The sequence below is a fragment of the Passer domesticus genome, chromosome 4, assembly GCF_036417665.1.
Source record: "Passer domesticus isolate bPasDom1 chromosome 4, bPasDom1.hap1, whole genome shotgun sequence".
In the NCBI taxonomy this organism is placed as follows: domain Eukaryota; kingdom Metazoa; phylum Chordata; class Aves; order Passeriformes; family Passeridae; genus Passer; species Passer domesticus.
The window spans coordinates 65,549,308-65,567,955 of record NC_087477.1 but is presented as its reverse complement, the minus strand read 5'-3'; the positions used below and the strand labels follow the sequence as shown (position 1 = coordinate 65,567,955).

Genomic DNA, 18,648 nt, shown 5'->3' with positions numbered 1-18,648 from the left:
CGATGATACATGGCATTTATTTGTCCATGCAGGGAAAGGAAAGCATCATCACCGAAGAAAAAAACTATGAGAAACTTATGAAGGTTTGCCTGCTATCCTCTGCTCATCCAGCATTTCCTTTTTGCTGCACTTCCAACTGTCTTTCCAACCAGAGCAGACATCAAGTTAAGGAAGCGGAAATCAAGGTAAAGGATATGTGAAAAATCCTTGTAACGGAAGTAAAAATCTCCCTGACTGAAACTAGATTGTTTTTTTGAACAGTTACAGTAGCTGGTGAACCATAACTGTGGTTGTTTCTGGGGTCCCCATCGAAGGAAGGAAATTGATTAATCTGACTCCATGTTCTTAGAAGGCTAATTTATTATTTTATGACATTATTATATTAAAGAATACTTAAACTAAAACTGTACTATACTACAGAATACAAAAAGGATACAAACAGAAGGCTACAAAGAATGATAATGAAAACTTGTGACTTCTTCCAGAGTCCTGACATAGCCTGACCATGTTTGGTCATTAAGTCAAAGCAATTCACATGAAACCAATCAAACATGCACCTGTTGGTAAAAAAAATCTCCAAACCACATTCCAAAGCAGCAAAGCACAGGAGAAGCAAAATCAGATAATTATTGTTTTCCTTTTCCTCTGAGGCTTCTCAGCCTCCCAGGAGAAAATCCTGGGCAAGGAGATTTTTCCAGAAAATATGACAATGACACCATAACCATTACAAAAACCCTTCAAGAGTTTCTAGTTCCTTTTGGTTTATTCTCCACTTTTGATTCTTCTATTTGAAAATTTATCAAACAAGGAAATGAAACAATGGAATAATCCTTCACATAAAAAAGGCAGAGAAGAGAAAGGATTAATCAACTTTGTCATCAAATCTTAATCAGAAAAATAAAGTGCACTCAAGAAGAGATCCTTGTTCTGCCAGCTGAAGTTTATGATTACCTCTTAATGATTAAGGAGAAGGCAGCTATGATCTAGACACCACATAATGTATCCAAGGTGGTCTGCTGGTTGTTGAAGGCTTGCAACACGCACTGATATGACTCTGTAGTAAATTGTATATATTCCAGACAGTGAACAGACGTATAACAGACTACCTTAAAACATTTATTACACTTTCCACAGAAGACAAAATTTGCCTACTGCAATAAGGGGGATATAGCATCAAGAAGCTATTTCAGTGGAGTAATGCTCAATATTGTGTAACAAATAAACAGAGAATGAGAGGGTTTGATATTTTTCAAAAGTAGATATTAAAATATAATCACGGATATGTTTTTAGATCTTTTCATAGCATCATGGAAAGGTTTGGATTGGAAGGAACCTTAAAGATCATCTAGTTCCAATCCCCTCCCTCCAAGGCAGGGATGCCAGCCACTAGATCAGATTGTTTCTATTTTTAAAAAGAGCATACTTCTTGTGACAGACAGGACCCAAGTCCTGCTTGTATTTACATCACATAGACTCACTGGAGTCAATGGGCTTGAAAAGAACATAAAATCTCACCCTAGCACACCCACACACCAGCAAACTCTGACATGGAGATGCTAACTAAGAATCCACTGACACAGTTCTTTTTACTGTTTTTCTCCCTTATAGACCAATTGGTTAAAGAGAGAAAAAGGTTTGTAAAAACTTTAAAAGAAATAGCTAAAGTAAGCTGCTATGTATGACCTGAGAAAATGCTTGTTCATGAATGCTGAATCATGTCTTTTAAAAGGTTCGGCTGATTACAATAGTTGTATTTTCCAATAGACTTGCTCTCAGGTGAATATACAATTTAAAGAAACAAAATATACATGCCATGTGTGAAGTGCATAAACTACTCAGTGTATCAACTGTATTTGTGATTCAGCATGTGTTTCTCTTCAGTGTGTACCCAGATGGACTCCATTTCTGCCTTAAATCCATTAAATCCTACATTGGCATTATTACATCTTCACGCATGGCAAGTGCACACATGGGATTTTACCACTTGACTAATAATAGAACACATGAAAAATTGACTAAATCTAATAACACAATAAAAACTAGGGACTGTGTGCTTGTTAGTTTTGTTACATATCTGATAACTCACAGTTCCGGCTATGACTCAGAAATGCTACAAAAAAGTACCACTAACAGATATTATGATCTGAAATACATGGTCTTCTCTAGGGAGGCTTACACTATCTAAAGCCAAGGTTTGGCAAGAAATTACCTAAAATCAAGAACTGGAGCAACATGAAACTCCTAAGACTAGACTGATAATCCTTGACTGGTAGTCTAAGTCTAGCTCTCCAGTTCAGCCACATATTAGAGAAAATATATTACTTCTCATGGACAACATTCTGCAATAAGAGATGTTTTCTGCTCTGATAAGTGAAGATACACCATCTAAACTTCCTACATTCTTCAGATTGCATCAGTGGTATTGGGGCAAAAAAAAAATCTCATTACTTCACAGGAACTGATTATTTTGAAGAAAGTATTGAAACTTGTCAAAATACACACTGTCACTTTTTGGTAATTTGAATAAAGTTTGAAAGTCAGAAGGGTGAGTCACTGACAGATCTTTCTTCTTTTGTCATACATCTGTTATCAGCTCCAAACAATATATCATGATTCAGACTCCACAAGGAAACCAGTGGATATTATAAAGAGGAGCTTGCAGGATTGGCCCATAATAGAGATTAAAGTTTAATATACATTTGTCTAATATAAAGAGTGAGCACACTGAATAAAAGACTGAATATGATGTTCTCTGAAAGTATCTGCTTGGATGAGAAATCTATTGGAACTTGACACTTTAGTTCACAGGTGAAGTTCTGATAATGGCTTGAAATGAAGGAGTGGGGTAATGGATTTTAAGCCCCCATGAATTAAAGTGGTTCCAAGTGGAGAAAGAAGAAATGAAATTTTGTACAGGAGTAGCTCTTTAGATGAAAAAAACCCACTAACCAACTACACAAAAAATCCAATTTATCTGAGTGAGGATAAAAGTACCCTGTCTGAAGAAAGGTGAATTTGGAGTTTTGGGGGGTAAGGGAGGATGTGTGTGGCTTTTGTTTGAGTTTGTTAGGGTTTTTTCCTCTAATGTCTTATCCTTTTGTTTTGGCAGAAAATAGAAAGTTGTTGGGTTGGGTTGCTGTTGTTTTTTTTTGTTTGTTTTTTTTTTCCTAAACCTGGGTTTCTGTGGCACTTGGCTGATTTGGGACAGTACCATCCTTACACCTGATCCAGACTGCCACTGGGGATGCCTACACTGTCATCCTTCTGGTAGCACAAAGGAAAAAGGGAATAACCTAGAGAGCTACACAGCACTTACGATGCATTATCAGGCTGGATGCATTATGTAGCTCTGCCTGGATAGCATTAACCCCCTTGGCACTCAGGATGCAAAGGAAAGGGAAGTGGCTCACCCACAGCAGTCAGTCCCAGTGATTGCACACTTAGTCCTGCTCTGCACCACACCTTGCTCCCTTTTCCTGCCAGCACTGAGTGCAGCAAGGCACCCACCCTCAGCACAGGTAAGGGGGCAGTGCTCCCACTCCAGCCCCTCTGCACCCCTGTTCCCCCAGCAGGGACAGCAGCCCTAAGAGGAGACTTCATGATCTGGCATTTCCCACAGCCACAGAATGAAAGGTGAAGGTGGGATCAGGGCAGCGTGGGTGTTGTGAATGGCTGAGGCAGTGTCTGAGGAGCAGCTGACTGGATGTGCTGGGATTTTATTGACTGCTGGGATTTTGTGACTGGGACTGTTGGGATTTTATTGACCTTGCTGGTATTCTGTTGTCTTCCCTCACCCATTATCTGTCACACAAAACCACTGCCTCCTTTGGTGATACCTGCAGACAGCCTAGATTGATATTAGGTCAACTACCATATTATATGGAAAAAGCCAAGCTGACTGACTGTAATTTTTACTTTCTGTTTCCAGATTCTCGGTGCTTTCCAGACCTGATGTGGCAGATTAACAAAAGACACTTGGGATACCAGTATCAATACAGTTAAGTGAAGTAACTTGACACAAAACACAGTAAACTAAGGTATAACACTGTAGAGCACTGCAGTGGAATGGAGGAGGAATACAAAGGGAAGACAATTGGTGTTCAAGGTTGTAAGACTGAGACACTGAGAAGGAAAGACCAACAACCCATAACAAAAAAATGATGACATCTACACCAGACCTCCTAATAAAACCAACAAGCTACCTCTGGTATGTGGTACTGGACATCATAAAACCACTCTATGCTGACTGTACTGCAGTTGCCTACTTGCAATTTAAAAGTAAATCATTATGAAAAAGCTGTAAGTGTCAAAAACTTATCACAGGAACCAAGTTAAACCAGTTGTGTGATAGCAGGGGGATAGGCTAAAGCATTAGTTGGGATTTCTGCCAATGCCTATTATTTAAGTGATACTTTCTAATAAAGACCATGTATTTCTCAAGCTGCTATGCAGTACACTCCTTGTAAGGAAACCAAAAAGAAGCACACACTTAAGCAAGAGATTTCTTAACTAGATATGGTAGGGATACACAAGAAGCTGTTAACAGCCCTTGGTAAGATTCTGTAGATTATCTCTTTATATTGCCCTACTTTTAAGCTTGGACCGGCATTTACAAGAAGTAAGTTTTCCTACCCATACTGGAGATGTAACTGACCAAAGGGAAATGCAGTGGACAGAAACCAGGCTGGAAACAGCCTAAAAAACCAGGGAATGAAGACTGACAGATGTGCATAGGCAGAGGGTTATAAAGGCAACCTCAGAGCAGAAATATTATTTTGGAAATGCAGGAAATTATTAATCTGCAGCTGACATTAATTTTTGTCCTGTTTTCTTGACTTATAGTGATCAGGATGGCTTTTGCAGACCTGCAAAGTCTTGTGCATTGCACAAGAAACTCACCTGACACATGGTTCCCCATACTCCCCAGCAGCAGGGAGTAACACACACTTCTAACCAGCAAGGTGTTGTGGCTTCTGTCCCACTCCATGACCTGCCCTGTGGCCAAATGTGGTGCCTGCAGATCCCAAGGAAAGCAGCCAGAGACCCTCTTGTGCTACCAGCAGGAATGCACCCAGCCCCTGAGTCCTCACATATCAAGTTGCCCTGACAAATAACATGCCCACCAAACACAACATATGCCTCCCATCCCTGTGGCACTCCGAAGGTTTGCTCACAAACTGGAAAGGAAAATGCTGCTGAGGACTGTGCCAGGCAAGGAGGGAGGGCTTTCTCTCCCACTTGCAGCTGAAATGTGAAACTCTGCACTTCAGCCATTGACCTGCAGAGCTCATGGTCACGCTCCAGTTTTCTGCATTTGCTTTCCTTAGCAGGTGAAGTTCCCGCACAAATAATCCTCATTTTAAAAAACCAAAAACAAAACAACAAACAAACCAAAATGAAGTGAGGTACTCTCTGTATGGAACATTTTGCAGACTTTTTTAATGAACTAGCACAGAAAGTTATTACACCTTGTATGCTTGTTCAGTTGGGAATGTAGATAAAAATATCATTAACTCTCTCAATACTCAGGAAAAAAAAAAGTGTTTATTGTTGCCCCTAATATCATACATGCATGTGAGAAAAGAAGTGACAGAAAACCTGATGTAAATCAGAATAGATAGTCAAGGCACTGGTAGGCTACTGGCTGCTTCATTTCCCCATGCTCTCCCCATGAACTGAGAAGAAACCTCTCCCTCAGTATTTTGATTAGCATAAGTGACTTTTTCAGCTTTCGATACAGGTCATGAAAGAACTTCATCTCTCTGACCTTCTATTACTATTCTTCTTTAAACTTCATCTTCTCCAGAAATGCTCACAGATAAGTCAAAACTGGCTTCAGACAAATGAGTTCAGGTGCACTTTTTATACCTATTATAGGCATAATATTTTTTTCTTTTGATGAAACTGATGACATCTATAATTTCCTCATATCTGTCACTCCCAACAGTGAAAAATTTACTCCCGAGGTTTCAGAATCTTGAAACATTCTTTGTTTTACAGAGGTCATCCTCAGAGCTGAAAATGGGTCCTAATGCTTTAGAGGTCAATCATGAGCTTTTCCATGTTACCTCCTCTCTTAGCTTATTTCTGAATCCTTCTGGGACTTTAAAAATGGGTATTTTGACACAGTAAATAAGTTTATTAAGTACAAATTTGATGACAAGGTTCTGTTACTGATGCACGCAGGAGCAGATTTTCCCAGAGAAGTTAACAGTGCCAGTTCCTGGCAGGTACCTCACACCGGGCCCTGCTCGGCCCAAGGACAGCGCCGGCCCCGGCACCGAGCCTCAACCGCGCCGGGCAGACGAGGAGAAATATCCAAACATGCTACAAAACTTCCCATCAATACGGGCCGACTTGTATCCCTGGGGAAGCAAGAGAAGCGTGTCTTGGGGCTGGACAAAGCGCTCCATAAGGAGGAGTCAGCGCAGGGCCCGGGCACCCCAGCGGCGGAATCGCTGCGCTGGGACCAGCACCCGTCATCTCTTTCCCTTCCTTTCTGTGCCTATATAGGAGATCAGGGCAATACAATTTCCACTAATTTTCTAGTAATACTTTCTGACTGTTTGCGGACTCTGTGACTTTTGCCGTTCCTTTCCCTCGGGAGCACCTGCGGCCCCGGGGCGGCTCCCTCCCCTTCAGGGCGGTGCGGCCGGCCCGCGGAACCTTCCCGCGCGGCGCCGCTTCCCGCCCGGACGCAGCCGCGGGCCGGCGCGCGGCCGCCGTTGCCGGGTAACGCGGCGGCGAAGGCGGCCCGGCCGCGCAGGGGCCGCGATGCTGGAGCCGGACGGCGGGCTGTCCCTCACCATCGCCAGGGTCGTGCAGCGCCTGCAGGGCTCCAGCCTCCACGCGCAGCTGGAGCGACAGGCCCGGGTGAGCCCCGACGTGCCGCTGTGCCCCCACGCACGCCTCCCTTCCGCGCTGCCCCACCCCGGCGCTTTGTTCCCGGCCGTCGCCCGCGGCTCCTGGGCAGGGGTCCGGGCCCCCGGCGCCCCGCGTCCCCTCCCTCTTCTCCTCCTTGTCCCGCTCCTCTCCGTCCTCCACGCAGAGCGGCGTGTTTGGTTTCTAGAGCCGTGTTTGTGGTGTTTCCCCTTGGGACCCAGGGATTTCGTAGTGAATATGAAGACTATCCGTCTGAAATCTCAGTGCCTCAAATATAGGTCCTGAAACGAATTGCTGTTTTAATCTTTAATTTGGAGAGCTTTAAATCCCACCCACCCTCCCCCGCTCCCCTAGTGTCCCTGAGAAAATGAGGATTTGGTGAAAGGAAGAGAAAATAAATGAAAAAAATACGCATGGAAGTAAATTTTAGTAGCAAACAGTTGCCTTTTTAAAAATATATGTATTTAATAACTTATCTTCACTTGGAGCCAGATTTTCATATTTTAGCTGAATTTAATTTCGGATGTTTCAGATTAATATTGCATCAATTGTCATGATCATAATAACCTAGTCATGGTGCTGCAACAAATATTGTGCATTACTGAAATATTTTGGATGGGGTTCTGTAAAATCTTGTGCTTTCAGTTTTAGGGTATTTTTTCAAATGCTGGTTAAAATTATACAGGTTGGGTTTTTTCTTTGTTTGTTTTGGTTTTTGGATTTTTTTAGGATACCATGTCCATTAGTTTTGTTGCATTTTTAAATGAAACATGATTTTTCTCTTTGAATGTCCCCAAAGCTTTCTATTACAAGTGACATCACTGTCACACTGTCTGTTTCTTGTTTGTTTTGTATTTAAATGTACTGATTTGGTCTCTGAATGCTTTTGTGAATGTGTGTCTGCCTTGCTTCTGTTGACAGGGCTTTCTAAATATTTGCATAAGCCAATGTACATGACTTGAAGGGGGCTGGAATTATGAAGGAGTGTAGAGGCTGGGTTCTGCTAAATGTTGGGAAATTGAGTATCCAAAAAAAGCTGGCATGAGGAGTGGAGAGTCAGACCTTGTCCTCAAAAAGGGTGGAAGGGTGGTGAAAACAAACAGGGCTCTGTTCCTGTTTCTGACAAACCTGAATGCACTCCCTTCCAGGGGATTCTTTTATCCCTGTCTCTGGCAAGGCCTGATTTCAGTAGTTTGGTTCTTTGCATGGGTTTTTTGAGGCAGGAGGAAGCTTGGTGTCCTCAGGACTTGGCTGGGTGTTTAGAAGGTGCTAAACTGGGTGGGTGGCTTTGGTTTGGTGGAGCCATTTTGTGCAGGTGGGCACTGAGAACATGAGCAGTGCCCTCCCAAGGTGGAGTTTGGAGTCTGAAAGGGCAGTGAGGTGCCCAAATCCCTGCTGGACACAAGCATCTATCTCCTATGATGGCTTTTCAGGGCGTTTTACAGATTTCTTGGAGAAGAAAGAAAAAGTGCTTGTATAGGTCATGATCCTTCTAGTCATATGAAATGCTAAGGGGAAAGAAAAGAAAGACAGCAACAAATATTCAAGCTGATTCTTAGAGTTGTGTTTGAAGGGTTTATAATAGCAGGTTAAATCAGAGCTGTAGTTTAGTGTAGTGATCTCAAAGTTTATAGATACATCAACAATGGGATTTCTCAATCGAATGAATTATCTCTTGGAGACTGTAGTTTAAATTAGTAGGGCCAAATGTACACTGTGTTTGCCAGGAATCTGTGTGTTCCTGATAGAGGAGGCTTTTTTATTGACCTTGCATGCATTTATGTTCTTTCATGTACAGAAGACTTGCTTTGTTTATAAAGCTTGGACAGTCATGTTAGTGCAGTACTGTGCAGTTGCAAGGGCCCCTCAGACAGTGGCTGGTCTCCTGTCCATCCCTGAGCACCTGTACAGAATTCTGAAAGTTTCTGAATTTTGCTTCACTCTGTATTAAGCTAATGCTTGATATTCCTTCCACTACATGGGGTATTGCTGGACTTGCAAATAGGAAATCTTTGCTGTTGCTGTGCATCACTCCTGAACTCCAGTTTATTGGTAGGGTGTGATGGAGTTTTTTGTCTGCCGTTAACAATGCTGGGCCTGCACAAGTTGTGATTTTGAAGGGTGGTCCCTTTTTTAGGGGATTTTAAACTATTTTGGGAGATGCACACTGTATTTTGAGAAGTCTTTGAAATGAGTGCATCAGAGTGAAACTTTTGTTTTGGACATTTATACTGCAGTTATAGTTCACAAATATTCTTCACCTCTTAGTGTAGAAAATGATGTTAGTATTTGTTTCTCAAAAATATAAGCTGTCTCTGAAAACATTACAGTCAAAATGGATCCTAAGGTCCATCATAATATTGCCTGAAATTTTGAGAGAACATGCAGTCTCACAAACAGTATTTTAGCTGTTAGAAAAGCTGTGTTTTGTAAATTTGTCTCTTATTTTATTTTCTAGGAAGTAGAACTCAGAATGAACAGTTTCATTGATGAGTTAATAGAATTTTGGGGAAAACACAATATCCTGACATTATTTGTGAGTGGTGATAGAGCAGCCCTGTGGTTATGAACTGATCAAACCAGTGCTTTGCTTGGCTGTCACTGGGAGCCTGAGCTGGTGTCACGGGCTGTGATACACAATCTCTTTGAAATAACTTTGGCATGGGCATCAAATGATTTGCTGTCAGAGCTTGACCTCTGGGGATACCGAGATAATCACATTTTTATCCCAAGGATTGAAGTAGAGGTAGTGTCATGTAAGTGATGAATGAATAAATAAATAAATGTTAGGTTGATTTTTGTAGGTTGAGTTTTGATATATTGATATATTACTGCAGTTAATAGGAGAGATTAATTTGGGTAAGAGTGCTAATGTGCCTATCACTTTGGAATTTCTTCTGAGCATACTTTGTAGTGTCTTTGAAAGGAAAGAGTAACAGTGACAAAGAGCCAAAATATCAGGTAGTACCTTTTCAACAGGTAGAATTGCTGCTGGCGTTAGTGGGGTAGCAGAGGAGAGACTTAATTTTCTGGGCACAACTTGACTGTGCAAGTTTGTAATCAAATTTGCTTGGTTTTGTCTTTAACTTTTCCCCTTCCGAATTGTAAATGTTTTTAAGGTAGAGATTCGAGGTGTTTAGAAAAACTAAAACATGGACATCTCAAGGACAAAATGCAGTTTTAAAACAAATTATTTTGTGAAATCTTGCTAAAATTCTGCTCTAGGGAAAATCTATGTCAGTGAACAGACAATAAAAATGAAACCGTTGAGAGACATGAAAAAGTGCTACATTTTTAGCACATTTTCACTTGCAGCCAATTCAGAAACTGCATTTTTCATGATCGTTGAAAATCTTTGAGTTGGGCTTTACTAATCAGTTGAGATTAATCAATCTTAATTTTTGTCCCATGCAAACTGCAAATGACAAAGTTTTAAAAATAAACCAACCAACAAAACCAACCAACAAACAAAAGCTTTATTCTAAAGAACTTTTCTAAAACAGGAGGTGACAATAAAATGAAAGGTTCCAAATTGAAGATAAAGGTTCTAAATTATGTTTTAAATGGAACAAGAAAGACTCACAGTGCAAGATGTTTCTTGTAGGTATGGCTGGAGTGGGACAATCTGAGGGGAACTTGTAACAAAGCAGAATAAGCGCTGTTAGAGTAGGCTAAAAGGGGTAATCTAAGTGTAAACATCAGGCCTGATACCCCATCCCACCCCCCTGTAGCAATTAAGTTTGGGAGTGAGAATACATTGGTGGAGAATACACTGGTGGAGGTACCTGAAGGTACAGAGAAGGGTGGAGAGGAGATGTCATGGTCAGAAACACTGTCCTGGGGAGGGGAGCCTGCCACCATTCTTTGGTAGAACCTGTGACAGAACCAGAAGGCTTTAAAGACAGTATTGATCAGAGGAAGAGGTAAAGGTCTTTACAAGACTTCAGATGGAGCAAAGGAGGAGGGGACTTTGGGAACACTAGGAACATTGGAGCTGGAGTAGTGCCTGACTGTGCTTCTAAAGAAAGGGGAGGTAAATAAGCTTAGAATAATTTATGTGGAGTGAATGGTTTGGAAGATGTCTCAGCATATTGTTTTCATGATATTTTTTGCCAGTTAAAAAAAGAAAAATTGATACCAATCTCAACTTACATAAAAGATCAAATTAAGAAAGATAATGTTTCTGTGCAATGTAGCATTTATTTAATAAAAATTAGCAAACAAATGTAGGCCCATGAGTCATCATGGATAATTAATGGTTCATTTTCATGCATTGTATTTGGCAAATGATTTACTATGCCTGCTGATAGAGCTTGTGTCTTTGTTTTAAGTGGCTGAGCAGTAATATTTGCATTATAGTGAATTTTAAATTGAATGCGGTGTTGATCAGATGATGGAGTTCAGAAGCAATGCAAGCTTGATTGGCAGAGTTGTACTTTTTTAGTAATGTGCATTCTGGTTTTTAGCTTGTGTGTGTATTTTATTTTCAGGACTAATTTTGTATTCCAAACCTAGAAAATTTATTAAACATTAAAATTACGTGATTAAAATATAACCTTATATCTTGTACCACATTTGAAGCTATTTACTTCTGTATGAGGCTGATTGAAGCTGTCTGTATCTGCTAGGTTATTTTTACATGTATAAGAAAGTTCACAATATTTTTTCCCTTATTGTAGTTCATGTAGAAATGTAGAAGGCTTGGAAAACTGTCGTTGTAATCAGGGTTTCACACTTATTGAAATTTGTTTACTTAGGCTCAGAATGATTCTTCTTTCTGTTACAGAAATTTGCAACCTAAACTAAAACCTCTCCCTTGAAGTTGCAGGGGTTTAAGTTTTTAGTGAGTGTTTATGTTGAAATTGTTGTGGTTGTGCTTGAAGTGGTTTTTGCCAAGGCAGCTTGGTTCTGATAAAGTCCAGTTATGATACAATGAAGTACATAAAGAAAGCTTAATATTTATTAGCTTTCATTGAACTTACTTCTTCTAAAGATGGGTTATATTTGGGGATGCTGTTTTATTGTAATTTGGGAAATAATAGCAATAAAACTGAAAAACGTGCACTTGCACAAAAACATACTGAACAGTAATAAATGCTTTGAGAGAGTACATGTTTATCTAAACAAAAAAGGCTTTGAAGAGAAATTATGGTTGATAGCCTGTAAAAATATTAGGATTGTGTAAAGTTATTTGCAGAACTGTTTGCAACAGGATAAAAATATGGGTTCACCTGATGCAATTCCACATTTCAGTATAGTTGGATCACTTCTCTGCAGTGTTTATTCTTGTTGAAAAAAGAAATAGTTTAACACAGGAGTTATGCTGGAACACTTTGTTCTGTCAAGCCTCCTCTTAGTAGTATGTTGCTGGTCCTTTAGTTATTTTCCTATACTTCCTTGAGTGCTGTGATTGATGGATCATCTCTTGCATGATCAGTACTGCCTCAGTCATGATCACTGAATTCCACTTCCAAATTTAGATTCTAATTTGGAAATAGGTTGAGCTCTGTGTTCAGTTCCTCTGTGAATCAATTTCCTATTTCCACCAATTTTATTACTTTACTGTTGTATTATTCTTTTGCTTCCTTTCAGCCACATCAGTGTTGAGTGTCTGGGTTTTCTTCCATCTTGGCATCCAGGTACAGGGGGAGTACATTCAGAGTATCACTTCTGATGGTGACTGCCCAGATCTCAGCAGGATACCTTGCCTTGATTTTGATCAAAGACATACACACAAGATTGTTAGTGGTACCTTAGGCACCGGCAAATTTGGCAAAATTTTAAAGTTCCTGAACTACCCTACTGTTCTGTACAGCTGAAGAATGAGGGGTGCTAAGAAATGCTGTAATTATAGCTTGTTTTATGAAGGAATGTGGAAGGAACAGATGTGTCTTGATTCACAGGAAGCTGACCAAGACTGTAGAGGAACATCGACATCCCACACCTGGACCTCGGTGCCCTATCCATAAGATTATGCACAATGCTAGTTTTACAGGGAAAAGTTGTTAGGCATTATCATTTATTAAAAATAATTTGTTATTTCTTGCTGAAATGTTTGACTTTCATCCCTATTTCCTTTCAGGGTTCTATATTTCCCTGACTCAGCCTCTGAATATTTGACTTTTTCTCTGTTCTAGCTGTCAGCCTTTGCTTTCATGGATTGTTCCTCTATACTGCTCACTCTCTATTACCCTGCATATTATAGTCTCCTTATAGTAACGGATAGATAGAAGTAAGATACTCTTTCATCAAAATGTGTGTTGAAATTGATAGTTCTGCCTGGGCGTTTGCTGGTTTTTGATAATGCAGGGAATTGGTTCAGTTCATGAGTACAAATCTCATCAATGTGGGGTTTTCTCTCAATAAATCTTAGGCAGGCATTTTTATCTATGTAAAGGTGTAGTAATGCATTTTTATATAAATAAAATATTGTCAACGTATTTTTTTTATTCTACCAAAAAATCAGAGGGGAAAAAATGCAAATGATACTTGGTCAGTATGTTGTAGCAAGCAGTTTAAAACAAACCAACCCTACCTAAAATATAAATACCTAAATGTATTTTCCAACATGGTATAACACAGAAATAAGTTAGATCAGTTAATCCAAAGGAAAAACAAGATTATGTGGGAGACCTGGTTTACTAATCTTGGAACATCAGCTCTGCTAAGTCTCCTTGATTCCTCAGATTAATTCCCATAAACACCCATGTGAATTCTAAAGAGGTACCATACTGTTAAGTTACAACAAAACAGTTCTGAGGAGATTTCCTTTCACTTGCCAAGATGAGTATTTTGCCTTGTTGTGTTATACAGAGCTGGAATATGGTCTGGTTTAGAGCTGGCTGTAGCTGCCAGCTGAACTGTTTGCCACATTCTCAAGTATCTAATTTCTGATTTGAAAACTGATCAGCAATCCAGTGGGCAATGAGTGGCTCTCTTGTTCTGCTTAGCACTTAGGAATGTATTGATTGTAGTACACAGTAAACAAAAGGAAAAGTGTAAATGGGAGGAGGCTTTTGCAACTGATTTCTGAATTGATAAAAGTGGAAACAAAAGTGCCCCCATAATTGGGGGGGGGGGGGCAGGGGTGGAATTTTCACATTTCTTATGTGAAAATTTGTCTCAGAGATTTTTTTCAGTGGAGAGAAGAAAAAGGACACAGGAAAGGTGCTAAAGATGAATGTTTTGAAAAGTTAAAGATTAGCCTAAGAATATTGGCTGCATCAGGGCTAGGAATAATAAAATAATGCCTGACTGAATACTTGGGCATGAAGAGGTGAAGGTAACCAGTGCAGGTTGATGCACTGATGTAATCCTTGGGGAGAATTTTCCCCTACGGGCTGTCCTGTTTCCTTTTTGGCTGCCTTTCTGCTGCATACAGGAGAGTCACTGGGTTTTATGTTCTGCAGCTGGGGAACAGGCTCTGTTGGGAACAGCAGTGTGGATAGATAGAATGTAGAATAGAGATAGTGGTGAAGGTAATCTCACCCCTAAGGAGTTACAGCTGTGCCAATTATCAAGCATTAAGAACAAGCCTGCCCTTAATAGGCCACAGCTGGACCCAATTAGGAGGGATATTGTAAAAGAGCAGGTTGGCTGGTTGAGATGTAAGATGGAGTTTGTTGGTTGTGCAGAGGAGGAGAAGGAGTCAGTGCTGTGAGGAGCTGCCCATGAGAAATCCCCAAGAAGGTATGAAACCTTTGCAACAAGATGGCAACACAGCGGTTTACAAGAAATACCTCTATTGTTCTTTTGGCCTGACAGGGAAAATGGGAAGTAGTCTGTGGACTGAACTCCTTAATGCCTTTTAATGTGATATGCTGTATCAATTTCCAAAATTTCCAGGAATCTCCAGAAAAAGTTCTGTTGTTGTCAATAGGTGTGTCAGATACTCCTTAATAAGCCAAGAGCTCACAGGTGTGTGAACACCAGAGAATTAAAACACTGTTCTGATTGCACTTGCATAATTTCTTGTACGGTTTCCAGTGTCAAGATAATTAGCCCATTGTATAGCAGATTGCAGAGGAGCTTTCTTTTCTTTGTGTGATTTATTATCTGTCAATGAATTGTATTTGTGAGGGGATTTGTTTGCATATCTAAAATGTGTGCCAGACCTGACAGGTAAACACCCCATGGACCTTGAGATTAGCATTAGCTATATTTAACTCAAAGACAAAGCTGAACATTTACAAAAGGGTGCACAAAAACTTCTAAGGAACAGTATGGCAAAATCTGCCCTGCTTGATGTGTGTTACTTTATTTAAAATTTCTACAGTAGACACACAAAACCACTGCCTTGCAGCAGAGAAAACCCTCAGCCTGACATATATCCAAAAAGGACATAGGACTTTCTATCAAAGTAGCTTCAAAATGAATTCATCATAAAATCCTCCTTGAGGTTTTTGCTTAAAAGGATATTTTGTGAGCTCCCCATGAACGCACATAAAAATCTTTGTTTCCCAGATATTAGTAACCATTTGCTAGCTTATAGCATTGTGCTGGATGGAATATGTGTCTGTCATTGGACATGAGAGTTATGCAACTCACCACGCCTTCTGGTCTGTGCTTATGATGACCTTTCTTTCTCAGAAGCATGCTGAGAAATTGTCTCTTTGCTATTGTAGTCAATAAACCAAATATAAATGCCATTACAGGCAAGAGGACTTGAAATGCTGATGCTGTTATTCCCTCCGTTATTGTCCATCCCTCTTTTCATGTGGGGAAAAAGGAAAGGTTTTCTTGAAATTCTGCCTTGTGAATTCACCTAGACCAGCTTTTCCTGTGCAGAAACACCCTTTTCTATGTATAAACTGTAAGGCAAAGTACAAGATTGTGGAGTTTTAGTTGTGTGCCATGGACTTAAAGCATGCCATGCTGTCAGCAGTGCTGTTAGGGCTGGAAGGCTGCACAAGTTGGTGAAAGATTATTTTTAATGAAATAATAATTAAAATTCTATTGCAGCAGGAAAGCTTGCTGCAATAGAATCAGTAGCTGATATGCTACAGCATATTATTGAGTAGCTTTTGGTGAGAGATGTCTCACATTTCTATGTACATGATATGGCCATATGCTTCTAACATATACCTGGAACTGTCATGGCTGTGGGCACGCAGATCTTGTGGTGTTATTTTCAAGTTAGCATGCAGCATTGCTTTTTTTCTCTAAACTTTTTTAGCTTTGTTATCTGATGTTAATCAGCTGTTTCCATGTACCATGCTTAGGAAAATATGTCTTAGAAGGCACTTCAGAGAAACTTCTGAGTTTCTGCTTGTTGTCCTTTTGGACCTTTGTGCTATGTTGGTTTTTCTCCTCTTGGTCTAGCTGCAGAAGAATGAGATGCTGTAACAGCTGGTCCTGCTGTTGCTGAAAGATGTGCAGCACCATCAGTGTGCTTATGACATAGTGTGGTTGTAAAGCTGGTTAGTGCTGGTTAGTGAGTTGAGTACATTTCATTGCCAAGAGGTCAGATATACCCTGTAGTCACAGCTGAAGTGGGGAATGTTTGGTGCACAGTCTTTTTTTTTTTTGTTTGAAAATGGCATTTCTTACCTGGAAGAGGTGAACTGTGGGAGGTTAAGTGAAAAATTATGGAATGTTTTCAGTTTTAATTCTTTCATGTGAAATACAGGGGTTAGCTTCTAGTTTTTTCCATGTGTACCTTATGACCAATTCCTTAATGTGTATAGTCTAGCACTTGGGCTAAGTATGTATGTTTATATGCATTCATTGCATATTTTACTCCTTTTTTTTTCTCTTCTTCTCCACATACACCTTTTAGCATTCATTAAAAAGCTGAAGGCATTTGAATGAGAAAAAAGTTATCTGATATTTTTGACTGCTGTTGCTCAAGGAAGGAATTTGTTTTGGGTGTGTAACCTTAAGCATGTTCATTACTTATTTCATAACTTGAACAATGTAATTTCTCTTTAGTTCTTGATGCTTATTTATTTATTTTCATATTAGGTTAGCCTACACAAACCAGAAATTAAGCTGGAATCTCTAAAAGAGGATATTAAGGACTTTCTGAAGACATCAGGTTTGTAATACTTCATTGATATATTTGTGAATAAGATAGATCTATGTAAGAACATATGTGATATAAGTGATGAAAACTGTAGTTTGTGGAGCTTGGTGTCTTGTCACTGACAGTAGCCAGAAGCAGACATTCAGTGATTCCAGATTAAGTCAGATAAAGAAAATTTAAAAGGGAAAGTGCTGTTGGATTCCATCAGCATTTTGAAAAACATACTATGCAGAGTGATTTTATAATTTTAGAAGATACTGGTGGTTTTTTTGAAAGTTCTGAGTGGAATGAGAGTTCAGTCATTTCTGAAAATGGAAATTAACTTCCATGGAGACACTCTTGAAAATATTACCTTTAGTTAAATTTCCAATTTGCATTGAAAGTTGTAGGCTATGTTACTATAATGTGAGGATTTTATGATAAATGATCTTACATTTATAATCATCAGGAATGCTGTCTCTGTTAATATTAATTGTTGGTTTAATAAAATGATGGCTTTAAGAAATAGAATGTAAATTTTTTAGCCAAAACTATATTGTAATTATTTGAACAGCAGATGGAAATAAAGGATATTTGGTCTCTATAGAGGTTTCAATTGGCAGTTTTCCTATCTTAATTAGATTAAGGTTTCTTGGCCTCCTCTTGTCTCTCTGGTAGGTAGACATGAACTGAGACCAGACATAAAATTCCAGTGACTGCAAAGCAACCTCTGATTGATGTTCTATTAGTTTTAATTCCTAATGTTGTCTTCTGGTTGTTTTTTTATTTTAACAGGTTGGGAAAAGAAGCTTCAGAATGCTGTTTATAGTGAACTCAATGTGTGAGTTTATTTAGTATTTTCGCTTAATGAGCTCTACTCACATGATTTACTTTAGTTCCATTTGTTTATAGAGGTGTATGGTGTGTTACTGTAATCTGCAACATCTGTCATAGCAAGGGTACCTGCTTAGTTTCTGTTTTTAAAGTGCCATTATTTCTTTTTCATCCTAGTGAAAATACTGAGCTCAAGTGCATTTTAAAGAATAAATGAAACAAATATCACCACATTTTGTAGTTACTTTAGTATTTTCCTTTTGGCTTTATTTCCAAAGGTGCCAAGGGTCATAATATAATTATGTAAATGAGGTAGTTGCTGCAAATGAGTTTTAATTGAGGTATTGGTCACAGCATTGCATGTACTTTTTGTATTAATTATTTTTTAAAAATCTTCAAGATATTGGATCTCTAGGTTTCTCAGGTCAGTGCTCATCATGCTTGGGATATTGTTATAAATGCAGTCAAATCGGCCAAGTTTCCTTTTTATTATTGTTCAGCAAACTTTGGATTAGACTTCTGGGGAGCATAATTTTTCTTTACATTCTAGCACCGTGGAAAGGTGAATTTCATAACAGATACAGCCATTAATGCAACTATAAAATAAGAAATGTATATGCAAATCTATTTGTGCTAATGTAAATAAGCTTGTTAGAGTTACCAGTTTAGCACAATGTATATTTAGTAGTATGAGTGACTAATGAAAAAGGCTTCTGTCTGTTAGCAAGCATTCATCTTCATTTTATCTTTCCAGGGAAAAAATATTTACCTGTCTCTAGGGCTAATGCACGGAAATAAGCAGCAAAATAACAAAATTTGCTCTTGAAAATTGAAATTAACTGTGAACACCATGATTTCATGAGCCTTGTGGAAAAGCCAAAAACCAGCATTTCTGAAATCTGTTGATATTGATTCTATTTACACATTGG

The 18,648-nt window shown here is 39.3% G+C and overlaps 1 protein-coding gene across 1 annotated transcript in view; it reads left to right on the top strand.

Moving 5' to 3' along the window:
• The first annotated feature begins 6,686 nt into the window (after positions 1-6,686).
• The window catches only part of TBC1D19 (TBC1 domain family member 19), a 48,202-nt gene continuing 36,240 nt past the window's right edge, over positions 6,687-18,648 (top strand). The window contains exons 1-3 of the mRNA XM_064418459.1: positions 6,687-6,873; positions 16,846-16,918; positions 17,681-17,726. Of these exons, the coding sequence (XP_064274529.1) occupies positions 6,775-6,873; positions 16,846-16,918; positions 17,681-17,726 (218 nt within the window). The 5' untranslated portion in view covers positions 6,687-6,774. The remainder of the gene's footprint in view (positions 6,874-16,845; positions 16,919-17,680; positions 17,727-18,648) is intronic.